This window comes from Ixodes scapularis, unplaced genomic scaffold (assembly GCF_016920785.2).
Source record: "Ixodes scapularis isolate PalLabHiFi unplaced genomic scaffold, ASM1692078v2 PGA_scaffold0__279_contigs__length_252992795, whole genome shotgun sequence".
NCBI classification, from domain to species: domain Eukaryota; kingdom Metazoa; phylum Arthropoda; class Arachnida; order Ixodida; family Ixodidae; genus Ixodes; species Ixodes scapularis.
In genome coordinates this window covers 87,798,416-87,812,211 of record NW_024609835.1, presented here as the reverse complement: position 1 = coordinate 87,812,211, position 13,796 = coordinate 87,798,416, and the positions used below count along the sequence as shown (strand labels likewise).

At 43.9% G+C, this 13,796-nt stretch overlaps 2 protein-coding genes across 4 annotated transcripts in view; one reads left to right on the top strand and one right to left on the bottom strand.

Moving 5' to 3' along the window:
• Positions 1 to 6,930, bottom strand: LOC8030665 (UDP-N-acetylglucosamine transferase subunit ALG13 homolog). 3 transcript variants are annotated; one of them, XM_029966655.4, is made up of 5 exons: positions 6,876 to 6,930; positions 6,128 to 6,246; positions 5,904 to 6,063; positions 5,514 to 5,652; positions 1 to 563 (listed from the first exon to the last, which is right to left on the bottom strand). In XM_029966655.4, exons 2-5 carry the CDS (start codon positions 6,206 to 6,208, stop codon positions 449 to 451), a joined length of 495 nt encoding a protein of 164 aa, XP_029822515.1. In that variant the 5' UTR covers positions 6,209 to 6,246; positions 6,876 to 6,930; the 3' UTR covers positions 1 to 448. The 3 variants fall into 3 exon arrangements, with proteins under 3 accessions (XP_029822515.1, XP_002402326.1, XP_040358626.1); XM_002402282.5 differs by having other exon boundaries at positions 6,660 to 6,884; XM_040502692.2 differs by lacking the exon at positions 6,876 to 6,930 and adding an exon at positions 6,466 to 6,664.
• A 227-nt stretch (positions 6,931 to 7,157) lies between these two features.
• Positions 7,158 to 13,796, top strand: part of LOC8030668 (E3 ubiquitin-protein ligase arkadia-A) — a 67,588-nt gene continuing 60,949 nt past the window's right edge. The window contains exons 1-3 of the mRNA XM_042288966.1: positions 7,158 to 7,317; positions 8,322 to 8,404; positions 12,886 to 12,991. Coding sequence (XP_042144900.1) covers positions 8,324 to 8,404; positions 12,886 to 12,991 — 187 coding nt within the window. The 5' untranslated portion in view covers positions 7,158 to 7,317; positions 8,322 to 8,323. The remainder of the gene's footprint in view (positions 7,318 to 8,321; positions 8,405 to 12,885; positions 12,992 to 13,796) is intronic.

Sequence of the window (13,796 nt, the reverse complement as noted above, 5' to 3'; positions counted from 1 at the left end):
CAGTAGTTTGAAGGAGTTTATTAACACTCTTTATGGGACAGTCCAAATACGTACAACTCGGAGAGGAGAACTCTGCGAGCAATGGATATGTTCATTTTAATGACTCGTAATATATCTAAAACATCTAGATTGACCAAACCTAACATAAATAAGTCTTAAAAGCGTCGTTCAATTCACCTCATTGCAGACATTGTTTTCGCTTATAAAGGAGGGATAATATCGTCGGTTTCTGACAAGCGAAAAATGGCAGGCCTGACTGCATGCCCCGAGCTTCTTTCGGCCAATCAATAGTATTGCAGCAAACGACAATTGCGTTAGAAAAATGAAGGGTACAGCTGGTCATAGCCTGTCACTCTTGGCTCGTTGTTGCCTGCGAAGTGTAGAAATGAACACAACTGGAGCTTCTGTGACCAGCCCACGAGACTCTGGACAAACGGCGGCACGGTTTCTATGCCGACCAGCCCATGATGCCATCGAGAAGTTGTGGGAATCGGCTCAGGTTGGCTTCTGGGAAGGTTCTGAGCCGGCTGGGTTCCATCTCCTCGAGCGTCTTCTGCAGTTCCCTGCATTGGCGAGATTTGTGGCGTGCTGTGTTCCAGACCTCACTTTGGTACACGCTTGAATTTAGGTTAGTCCTGTCCTGCTTGGAGAGTGAATTGTGTCGGCATGCGTTTTTTACAATATATCTTGCCGAACCATACAAGAACCAAAGAGGATGCTGGGAGCATAGGTAAGCTGCACAACACTGCTAGTGCAAACATTACTTAGGTGCTTTTTCGCATTTCACTCTGAAAGGTTACTTGCAAACATCAAAATTGACCATTTGGGTCAGTACGCCACCAAATGAGCACTTCCCATAACTATAGTAGATTTTAATGTATGTAAATACTAAAAAAAACCCAGAAAACTGGCCATGGTAGGACAAAAATAGTCTAATATATTTTAGTAAGTGAAAGCTTTATTTTCTTTTTTTGCATTTAGATTTTCTTGCAATAAGACATTACTTCTCAAGTGTTAGTAGTTTCTTTCATGTTATTTACTTGCAGTAGGACGTGAAGTACTAGTTGACGAATGAAGTGGATGGTACAAAGCTCAACGTTCCGATTTGCTCGGAAGATAACTGCTTTGTGTTCATGTTCAGCCTGATATAAATCTCTCTTGTTTGATGACTCCTTGACTTAAGTACCGAATAAATGAAAAAATATATTTTCAGAATTATTTTTGCAGAAAAGGTTTGATTTAAAGCATGCTAATAGTAAAGCTAGTGCGATTTAAACCGTCTTGATTTTCCTTTTTCAACCTGCATGCATATCGTCCCTTAATGTTTGCAACATTGTACAAACAATGTTCATGTGTATAAAACATTTTTATTAATGTTAATGTTTACAATGTTGTATGAAAACCTCGAGCTTAGAAATGGTATGTGCTAACAGAAGCATTATACTCAAACTAATGCCTGAACACAAAACTCGGAGGCGGAACCATTGGCCAAGAAAGAGGCAACCGAACCATCGGAAAATTGGATGCTGTGCCCAAAGAATCTCGTGCCAGAGTTCATAATGTGAAGAGCTTTAAGAGTTTGCAAACCTCTGCAAATTGAGACTTTTGGCATGGGAAACTGTTTGGGCACATCAACATACTCCAAAAAATTACTCGAAACAATTAATTTCTTTAAAAAAAACAATGACTGACCAAAGCTAACTGAGCCAGCGTGTCTAGTATAAAGGAGGGTTTGAGAGCTAACTGGGTAAAATGCACATGGGCCAATGTTATGCTATTTGCTTAAAGGGGCACTGACACATCAAAATCATATTTTTTTTTATTATCCGAAACGATTGAAAACGATGCCGGGACATTACCCTCAAAATTTGAAATTTGGGAATTCAGTATTTGTGAAGTAAAAAAACAATTTCCAAATGCCGAATTCGAAGTTCCCGCGCGGTCGGCGCCGGTGCCTTGACGTCAAAAATTGCGGAGACCTGAGAGTCGACTTCCTTTCACCACTCCTTGCTGTTGCCATGGCGACCCAAAGCGAGGAGGAAAGGAGTGCGCGGCGGCGTTGCGGCGGACCGGTTTTGAGCGGTGTCGCCTGTTTTCCGTTGGAGGATACAAATCCAGGAGACGGCACCACAACGAACTCCCGATTTTTGGTATTTCAAAAAGAAGGGCCGTAGTGCGTTCGCAATTGCGTTAAAAAACATGTTTTAGGATTGCCGTAATTAAATGTTATAGAGATGTCGCCTACAAAGCTTCTAAATTTCCTGATTTTTGACGTCACCGATCAAAAGAAGCGAGGAGGCGAGAGGCGGGAAAATCAAACGCCAAAAATAAAAAGGCGCGCGCGCGCGCGGGAAAATTTTTTTTCGCGATGCGGTTTTTTTTGCGTGTCTTTGACTGCAACTTGCATCGTTTTAGACAATAAAAATAAATACGACCTTTGGGGTGTCAGTGCCCCTTTAAAGGGAAGCTGAAGAGATCATTGAATTCGAACAGACAGTAAAACTGTAGACACCTTAAAAACTATATGTCAAGTTTTATTTTGATCTTAGTAGGAGCGTCGTAATAGCCAATTAATATTTTGACGTAGACCCGGCCATTGCGGCACATTGACAATAGGAAAGCGCGAGAGCGGAGAAAGAAACTATCAAAAGTGACGTCATCAGCGGGGTCAGATGACCCTTGCTCGCCACTAAGTTGGTTCGAGGGTGCTGTCAATGACGTCACAACGCTCTGGACAGATACCAGGCAGCAGAGAGAATCGCCACACGCCCGGCGGCAATCGCTGAACATCTTTTTCAATATAAATGTGGTTTATGTTGACTTCTCCCCAAGATAACTTAAGTCGGATTTCTTAAAAAGTGCTTCAGCTTCCCTGTAATATTCACTCAATTATTCAGACCGAGCAGTTCTATTCATGAGCCATAATTTTCTGGTGTTTATCTAAAAGGGAAGTCTGCAGATGTTTTTGTGTTTATTAATTCTACAGCGGAGCTGTTAAGGGCTAGCTAGTTTCCCCAGGATCATGTCCGCCAGCAAACAAATGTAGACACAACTCTGGTGTACTAGAACTGGGCAGTGTGTCATCCACGCCGAGAAGCAACAAAGGAAGGAGGTTGGCGCAGCGATGACGGCGCATAAGGACAGCAGGGGGCGCTGCGGGTAAAAGGCGTGCTCCTTCCCGCTCAAATTGTCGAGTTGTCGTACTGTTTGTGCTCGTGTGATTCGCATCAACACATTGTTTTGCTGCAGTGTTTTTTTCTCTAATGATTGAGTGAATTTGATTTCCATCGGTGCCATTGATTGGCATGTAGACAACGTGTGCAATGACGGAGAGACGGTGGGACAAGAGAGACAGGACTTGTTTTGTGCCGGGGTGCAACAGTGGCGAACGGTCCTGCAAAGAAGCCCGTTTCCTTTTTCGTGCCCCTCTCGAGTTCAATCGGCGTGAGACATGGTCCCGCAACATTAAAAGGAGTGACAAAGAGACTCTTCTTCATGTAATGCAGGCTCTACCACAAGCATCAGGTGCAAGTGACCCCGCCCAGCTGATAACAATCATAATCTACATTTTTATTTTTTTTTTTATTTTTGGTAAAATGTTTGTTAAATCGATTGTTAGACACTGGCTTCGACACACCGAAGGGTCCTGTGCACGCTGACTGCATTAGAAAGGCTTGGGGAAGTTACTGTGAAAATGTGACGAAGGTTATGCCTTGTATCGGCAAAGTACATCTTTTTCCAAACGGCTTTGAAAAGATGAGGGTTGGCTTCAGTAAGGAGGTGCTAAGAGGCCTCTTTTTTACCGCGAGGAAACTGAAAGGTGTTGCGGCTCAGCGCAAGAGATCCTGAAGATGTCGAAACTCATCAAACCCCCCCCCCCCCCCCCCCCCCTCTCCTCTCCCGAGCTCTTCAGAAAAAGCAAGTACCATTGCCTCCGAAACCTCTGGGTGCACCTCATTAATCTCACCTGTGCGCCCTGGTGCCCTTACATGTCAATAGCTGGTGTCAAGTGGATAAATAAAAATTTATCCACTCAACAAGTGACCAGAGCTGGTGAGTGGATAAATTTTTCTAACTATTCGTGCAGTTCTCTTCTAAGACCCTACGTAGTATTAGCAAATACGACAAAGGCTAGCTAGTGCTGGTTCCTTCGAAAGCCATTGGAAGTAGTTGCAAATGACGACAGTGGCACCTCTGACGGACCTGCAGCCTACGGAGGTTGACGACATAATACATTTTGTAAGCCCCATTTTGTTTTCCCAAACGTTGAAACAATACATTACGGTCAGTGCGCTTGAACCAGGGAATTCACTGATCACAACTGCAATGACAGCAAAATTATAAGGTCACAAACTAAAAAAAAGAAAAAAAAAAGGAGACCTTTGTTTAGGTATTATGCCGTCAGCATGTTTATCCTATGTTATCCAGGGGATTACAAACATTTAGGACGCCTCTTTCAAGAGACGTCCCAAACATGATGCGCGAGATAAATAGGAAATATATGGGACCGCCAAGTTTACTTTGTCAGTTAGTTGGCGGTACCGAACCGCTTTCGAGACGGGGGTCAGCAAAAGTTCAGATTGCCGACACAGGTAAAAGTTTTAGTTTTTTGTTTTGTTTTTTCCACTGCAATCCAATAGATGGCGCCAGTGTGTCCTCTCGTCGTAAGAGATTTTAAGAGGTTTCAAGGCACTTAACCTTAAAGGGGCACTGAAGTCGATTCTGAGATCGTCCTTTTGTGGTGACAACTCTATCTATATGCTCTAAGCATCCCAACAAGCCCGAAATCACAATTGTGCATAGCTTATTTCCTCGTTAAAAGCATGTTCAAAGATCGCAACACGCCCTTTTTGGGAAGAATTTTGTTTCCAAGTGAAGTGGTCGACAAAGGGCGCTTGTCGGCAAGTTACAAGCGATGGCTTCGCCCGCGGTGAAAAAGAGGAGTCTTATTCGAATGTGTACCTATAAGACTCTTCGAAACGAGTTATAATAAAATCATTCGGAATCTGCGTGTAGGGCTTTCATTAGTCCACACAGTGTAGTCCGCGAGAAAAAAGAGCCTACATGTTTTTCTCTTGCCCCGAGATGAATAGGCGGTTTTGTAATATAGGACTTGGTAAATGTGAGAACTAACATATTTTAAACAATATAAGATCAAAAACGAACTTTTCGAAAATTGACTTCAGTGCCCCTTTAAGTCGCAGGCTTTCGACAAAAACAAGTCCTAGCTGGGACAAATACTTCAAAAAAGTTTTTTTTGGCTTGAACTGATTTTGTATTTTTGATGCCAACAAATTTTCAACTTAAACCAAATTTTTTTTGTTTTTTTATATTGACAGGCGTTTCTACTGAGTTTTTCAGTAGAAGCCAGAGTCTACGGCCTAATTATTTGCTGAGACAGCCCCAAGGAAGGTGAGGGGACGAAGCGACATTGTTCCAGCAACTGGCAGTGTCGCAAACGCTGCAGTGTGGGTGCACGCCAGCCCGTTCTCAAGAAAAGAAGAATGACTTACCCACAAGTGCAGCAAAGGAGGTAGCCCTCCTTGTGCAACTGGCTGGCAAGCTCACTCTGGTGATTGCTCAGCAACGACTCATTCACCACCGCTATCAGTTTCTTTCCAGCTCTCAGTGCTTGCAGAATGCTGCCTGCTCCTGCAAAGCAGATGCCGACGCACATGAAACCAGGATGCTTGTTTCTAGGTAATGTATCCTCCTTCACATTTGGCAATTGTTCCGATGTATAGCCGCTGATAATCCGGAAATGTGTATGGGATTTTGAGTGGTAGAATGTCAGTCCGACTTGTTTGCGTCACTCCTCACATATTTCTCCGACACATTTGTATGCATACATGTTAAGGGTTTGTTGGTGATAGAATATTGTTTGATGGCTTAAGCATATATACCTGCATGGCTGATCACCAAAGAGGCTTCATTTATGTCTCTTGTAATGGAATCTTTAAAGTTGTAGCTCTCCACGGACGGTTCCACGTAACTGTCCACCTTTGGAGTGTTGCCTTTCCCAACTTGAAGGAGTATTTTGGTGTACCCCTGAGATTTCAAGACCTGCAAAAAAAAAGGAAAGTATGTATAGTTTGTTTGACAGCGATGTACGCGTGTAAGTCCTTACGTTAAGAACGTCCGACGAGATGATGGTGTCAATTAGGTCATCGAATGACGTTGTGCCCACGGTGACGAAGACTGTTTTCATGTCGCGTTTTGTCGTCGCCTGCGGAATTGGGTGAGCACCTGCAAACAAAAGCAACCCAGGTTCCCGTCGTCAGCGGCTACCTCGGGGAGTTTACACGTCAGAGTATGAGTACACCCGCCGAGAAAGCTCGCGCGAGTCTGTCCCAACCACCTGTTAATCGCTCTGAAGGGAGGTGAGCGTTCCATCTCGTTCACGGAAGCGAGCTCTACTTCGCGCGCAGAAACGCTCCCTCCCATACCGTCTGCCGCCTCATTCACCTGACATCCAAGCTATGTTACGCTCCAAATGCTGAAAGAGTACACAGATCACGGCGACATGTGCGGCTGGGAGACGATCGATGCCGAAGGAATACTATACATCACTTTCTAAACATAGCTTTTGAGCCGATTCGGTCGTTCTCTTCCTGGCGGCGTACGCCGTTAGGTAAGAGAGCATCCGCGAAATTGCCTACCTCCTATTTCGACCCCGGCAGCAGACTTCGCAACTCCTCGCGATTGTCGAAACGCTTTTGTAACGCTCACAAAGTGAAACTCTAGGCAGGTATCTTTAGAATGAGCGCAGCACTCTTCCAGTGATGCAATACGCCTGCTGAACACACGCGTCGTATATTTTTTTTTTTTTTTTTTTATTCTGTCGGCTGCCGCAGCTTTCGGCTGGCGTCGCTCACCTTTCGCGAGCGCGACGTGCGCGGGGTGCGCGGCGTTCGGCCATTTGACTCCTGTGACTCGAGAGTGAGCTTGAGTGAGCTCCTGTCACTCACGTGACTATATTTGTTACTTTAAAAACTAATTACGTCACAGTTACTTGTCGCTTATTTAAAGTTCCAATTATTTCACCTTGGCAATATTACATCTTGACTAATCTTGACATCAGTTCTACGACGCCGCGTACTCTCGACGCCAGGTAATAAACGAGCGGCAGCTCGCGGCGGAAAGCGGAAAGAAATAAAATCAAAAGGACAAAAAACAGTAAACGAGGCTATTGTGTTCGTGAGCTTGGTATGGCGGAAGGGTGGGAGATGTTCGCTTCGGATTGACAATAATTTTGCTCACTCTCAGCGTCGCATTCGGCTGAATTTCAAGTCGGCTATGTCTTCCAAGAAAAACCAGGTAAGGCGCGCCGCTTTGCTCGCGTCCGCAGGGGGCTTGGTATTGTATGCCAGAGGCACCGAAGCGACGAGATGTTAATCGAACGCTGCCGCCGCTGTGTTTCTCCGGATGTGGTGTAAATTGCGGCCTCCGAACGCCTGAGGTACGGAAAAGATGGAGCAACGTTTTCGCCGATACCTCGGCTGAAACTGTTGCCCGCTGCCGCGTTTCTCTGATTTCCAAGCCCTACAGCGATTCCCACAAAGGAAACACGAATCAGCTTAGCCCTGACTGGATATTTGGGAGACTAGCTGCTTTGGCGAAGCACGCTTTTGTGTTTTTAAACAGATTTCAGGATTGGTTTGGGGCGGTATGCCTGCGTTGGCTCGTGATACTTCGGCGCCGCACGGACGACGGGTCTGTTTCTTCGCGGCTTCCGTTTCGCTAGCCAGTGCAGAAAAAGAAAAAAAAGTTGTGCGCCGCATATAGGTATCGAGCTGTGTAGTACCTCGTTTGTTTTTCCTGTTTGTGTATTGGCTTTCGGGGGGAACTTTTACTTCTCAGTTCTTCCTGATTTTTTTATTTTTTTTATTTCAAAGTTTTGACTGTGTTAACGCGTGAAAGCGATGTCTGCTTTCCAGGCTGGCGTTATTGCCGCAAACTGTTCGCTCGCAGACGTGCATCTGCCCGATTCTTCTCTTTGTCGATGACATCTGTTGATAGTCTCTGTACGCTGCTGGCGCATCGTGAATCATGCTCCGAGCCGCCGTTCTCGCTGTTGTTCGGTGTGGCAGCGAGCTTCGCCTACAGTCTTCGCGCTGTTTTTTGACAGACTGCGTCCTCAGGGCCGAGTTTTTAGCGTTTGCTCGTCGTTTTCCTTGCACGCGTCGTTATTACGAATCGATAACACGCTCGCGGGCCAAGAAATGTCATTCAAACATCTGCCTAAAATCAACCCCCCCCCCCCCCTTTTTTTTTTTTTTAACGTTTGTGGTGTTTGACGAACGTCTTTGACTTCCTCGCAGTAATGGAAGATCAGCTGCTGTCTCCGAGCAGTCAGACAGAGCAGTGGACCCACTCTTCAGACCTGGTCAAGGGGCAGCCCAAGGCAAGCAACTCTGTTCTGAATGTTCTGAGATGGCTCGGACTGGGTGGGAGCGAGTGACATTTGGGCGTCATTTTCAAAGCTGGTGGGGATTCGGAGGTGACATTAATCGAATTTCAATTACTTTGCTTTAGGGAACATTGTGAGCAAATACTTCTCAAAACCCATTTCTTTTTTTTTAAAGTGTATTTTGTGGTTTGTTGCATTTGATTTGTTATGTTATTGATCCTTCGGATTTCTAACAAGCCTTAGGGTATAGGGTATGTGCAGCTTTTACATGATTGGGGTGCACAGAATAGCAGGACAAGCCCCTCCACAAAGACCTCTACTCTTTCCACCTCACCAGAGAAGAAACCACCAATTGTGTTGAGCAGAGCTTTATAAGCAAGGCTTCTCCACTCTTATGTTGCAGCATACTGTGTGGAGTGCAAGTTTGTGTTCTTGAACAGGAGTTGCAATGATGTCAGAATGCCAAGTTCTTATTGGCTGGTTGAAAAAAAAAAAAAGAAATAGTGGGTAGACCTCAAGGTCTACCCACTATTTCTAGGATTGAAGTCTACCCACTATCCTGTCAATCGAAGACAATCAGAGAATTATTTTTCTTTCTTCTAATCGAACCAAAGATTGAAGGCTGAATTACTGGGCGTAAGATGTTGTAATGTAGGCTGAAAATTGTTTTCCATTCCAGAAATTAAGTTCTTTCCACTTGACAAAGCTGGTCTCTGCCAAGCTTTTGCTGTGAACAGCTGCCAACTGAGCAGTCGGTCGCGTTCGTTAACACGAGTGTGCTGTTGGAACACATTTCCCTGGCGACAGCCTTGTACATATTGTTCTTAATTTCCGTGCGACATGATAATGGATTAAATGCGTGAAAGCCTGTTTCCATGGGATTTTTTTTAGATTGGTTTTTATTGAACAGGAAAAGTGAGGACCTTTGCAATATGGAATAATGAGTAAAAGCGTTGGAGAGGTGGTGTTAAATACAGGATGCCTTTATGGCTTTTCACCTAATTGTGCGGTGTGTTAGAAAAAAAGAAACGAGGTATGATAAGAAGACCGACACCATGCAGTATGAAGAGCAACTCGCGTTGTCTGCATTTCAAATTGACGGTGTCCTTATCCGTCCATGTCACTATCTTCCAGCTCCACCTAGGTAATGGCGCTGGTGGGTAATTTAATTCTGCTGCCAAAGCCTTCGTCCCACTGCCTTACACCCTCTGCACGCCGCCAGTCTCCAAAAGTTTGTGATAATGCTCCTGCCAGGTGGATTGATTTCATATGTTTGCCTGGTTAGACGCTGTACTTTAAGGGCCGATTCATGTCTGGCGAACCACACGACAACTTGCGCCTTTTGCTGATCAAACTCTATTACTTGCTCTTACATTGTTGAGTGGTGCTGGCGAGTAATGAAAGTCTCAGGTTTTCCAAGTTGCTCTTCATATTTGTGTCGATTTCGTTATTGTACTTCCTTTCTTTCTCCTGTAGTATACCACACAAATCAGTGAGAATTAATGTGGACACCATGGGGTATAGGTGACATCTAGATAAAATATTAGGTGAAAGTATAGCTAGGAAAAATATGATTTTGTGTGCTATTTCTAGAGTATGTATAGAGTTTTTGTACTGGACATAAGGGAAAGTACTTTTTGTTTCATTGGCATGTTTTAACTAATTCATCAATTTCTCTTCGTTGCACTAAAAAAGTCAAATGTGCTGCCATGTCACGAGTGCTTTAACGACATTCCAGATTGGGAATTCCTAATTGGAGTTTATTGTGAACGAATGTACCCATAATTTTGAGTATGATAACCGTCTATAATTGGAACATTTATTCGAATTTATAATACAGAAATTACTCTAAAATTAAGCACTATGAAACTGAAACTATGTCTACTGATTGGGGGCTGACATGGGGCTTTAAAGGGGCGATGCAACGAGTTTTGTATTTTGCGGAAATACCGCTTAGAGCGGATCCCTGACGTTAATGACCTGTGAAATACCCATTCCTTTTTCACCACACGCAATCGAAGTCGCAGAAAAAAATTAAGAAAAACGAGCAGAGCTCACCCCCTCAACTCGCAGCCAGAACAAGAGGCCACATGATCTGGAGCCGAATATATGCCGCCAATGTTGATCATAGCTATGCGCTGGGGTTGGCAAGGCACGGGACACACGCTGCATTCCAGACATTGTTATGGTTCGGCTGTTGTCGTCATTGCAGCGATTGGACACAGGACACTACCCAAATGCTTGTCGAGCTATCGATTATCACGAGCCCAAATCGAGTGCCGACGCAATGCTCGGGTCCAATCTATGAGCTGCATTCAAATATCGTCACTGGGCGGTACTGCTACCGCCCAGCTACGTCATCAGGTTTTGCGAAGGAGAGATTGAATGAAAACGCTCGGTTTTGTCCTCGAAATTACAGTGCAACAAAGGAGCTTCTTGGTCAGTGGCGTTGCGTGCGAGTATCCTTGAGTCCCACTAGTGCCAGTAAGCTCGTGTAAAGTGAAAAACATTCCAATTGAATATCGTTGCACCGCCCCTTTAACTTGTCTTGCCGTTGTCTCGGCTACCTTTTAAAAATCAAGTTTAAACCTCCCAGGACGTTTTTTTTATGGGTTTTCACTTGCTGCATATCAAGTTTAGTTTAGAAACACTGAAACATGTTAAACTTGCTGAAAAAACAATTTTGCAATTTTTTTACTCTAGTTAAGGAACATTTTAGACATGCCTAATCTAACTAAGCCACTGAAATCTTTCCCAGTTGTTCCCAACAGTGTGAGCTTTCTTTTGAAGCACAATAATAATAATTGCTTTTATCATTCTTTCAAGATAAACTCTCATATAATAGGGGTTAAATTTTTGTCCTTTAGGGCAATTATATAAAATTAATTTGGTTCAGCCAATGCAACAGGCATGTAGTAACAACTGACAAGAAAATCTCTGAGAAACGCGTGTTCGTCATGGAGAAAATGGTCCTCCTATTTGGCAAAAGTAGTGTTTTTCAAAAATCGCAATTGAAAGTTTGACTGCTCAATCACAATCCTATAATGTGCCTGGTGCATAGTCTTCTGTATTATTTTAATTGCATTGCCTTGGGAAGTCTCCCCAAGCACTTACTTGCCTTGATCCTTTTTTTTTGTTTTTTTGTTTTTCGGCAGGGGCTTGAAAGTTTGCCTTTTTTATCCGGGCGTCGTACATGCGGATCGTGGTCACATCACAAAACACACTTGGCGTGACACTTAAAGCCGGAGCCTACATCCTCACTCTTTTTTTCTTACTTTGTTGGGTATATGAGCCCAAATATTCACTTCACAAGCGCTTCTGACAAGGTGTGACGTACAGAAGATGTAGACCTCTTCGCAAAAATCTCGGGTTGCAGAGATAGCCGACATGAGACCACCGTGCTTGTCCAAAGTTTATGGCTGCCTCTTTTGACACATCTTGCAGACTGCAACTTTCATGAGTAGCTCATTGAGGAGGACAGTGTTTATTATGTGGTATCTAGAACAAGCAACGTCGGAGGAGACATCATGCGTAGCGCCTCAGATCTTCACAAAGCTTGCACCTGTTAGCAAGGGCTCACCACGTTCATGATGCACTTTGATATATTGATTCCCACAAAACTTGCACTAGTTTGGAAGAGAAACAAGCATCACAGTGTTCACAATGCATTTTTCAAACACCAACAGCTTTTGTAGACTTCGAAAGCTAGGGTGCACAGACGACTGATGGCGGTTACCAGTGCTGACATTATTCCTGGTATCTCCTTTCTATTCCCCCTAAAATGAAAGACAACAAACAAGCAATATGTTCAATTTATTTTATGCATAGAAAAAAGTCTATAGGGTTTCATGTGTTTTGAGACCGAAAAAAATAATGCAAGCAATGCCTGCCTAAAGTCATGTCCACCTAAAAGGTGTGTAGGCATAATTGCTATCGAAACTTCAGTTAAATTAATAAAGAAAAAAAAGTTGCCATTTTAGAATCTTTCCTAATTAGTTATTATATTGCTTTCCCTCATTATTTCTGTTCAGTCAATTCTGTTGTCGCTTCGGTCTTGTTTTCTGTCCAATTTTGTTTCATCAATTCTAATCCACTTCTCTGTCTTTTATAACCGATGCTGCACAAAATGACGGCTGTGTTGCGGCCATCATTCTTTTTCTCAACCCTTCTCGACAACCTTCTTCCGCCGTCATGAGTAAACGCGTTGCAGGTTTCTGTAGTCACTGACAAGGGAAAGCAGCATTGCGTCCTCTCGACCGCCCGGCCTTCGGCACGCTCTCGTTGCCTTTCATTGTGCTTTGGGTGCTCGATGCTCGCGAGACACCAAAGCATTGTTGAAGGCAGGTGGCTCGTGCTGGAGACGGGGATAACTGAAACTCCTCCTTGCCATGCCCACCTTGTCAGTGACTACAGTAAAGGTGCCCAAGAGGTTGTGTGGCGAAGCGTCTCCAACGGCATACTTTGTTGGGCTTCAGGTGGCACAGGAGAGAATCCCTGAGAGCCCTCCACCCTCGCTGTCGTCCATTTTCGAGACAGCTTTCGGGGCCACGGTCACACAGTCCTCCGCCGAGCTCCCCAATGGTGCGTCTGCCCGCTCGGGCGGCTCTTTGTGCGTGGATTGTGCATGCAGGCGATTTGCCAAACAGCTATTTCATATACTTTGGGTGTACAGGGTGTTTTTTTCGAGGCTTTACAGGTTTGTTTTAAAGAAAAGCTGTGACAGGCTACTCTAATGCGCTCTTTGCAGGTAAGTTATACAGCCAGTGTGACATAACAGCTGATCGTCACAAAAAGCCGAATAATGGACTACAATCTGTTAATTCACTGTTGAATTAGTGAAAATTAACATATATAGTTCCAATTAGAAACTAGCTAACCTTTGTCGAAAACCTTACATTAGCAAATTATAGAAGGATCTGGAGCGCTTGGGAAGTGAAATGGTGCACTAAAATTGCCACTCATGCAGCAGCCACAAGGCTGGCAGTGTGAAAATGTGGATCCATATGTTTATTTTCACTAATTAAAAACATAAATTTTAGTCAATTGTTTGACTTATTGTGACGATTCGCCCCCTATATATTATGCCCCCTGGCCTTATAACTCACCTGCACAGATCGCATTATTGTAGTTTTCGTATCTTTTTTTAAATCAAATCATATCAGTTTATTTTTTCCACAAACCATACATTTGTGACTAGGGTCTGAAAAAAGCTGCAGGATTGCAGCATGAGTTTTTAGAGACTAATAAAACACCCTGTATAAACAAGCTGATGTAGTATAGACATGGTAGGAAACCAGAGACAGCAATATGAATGAAGATGAGCATTAAAGGAACCATGAAACACTGTCGGGTTTTCATTTTACCGACCGCTGCTGCTGTTGTTTAG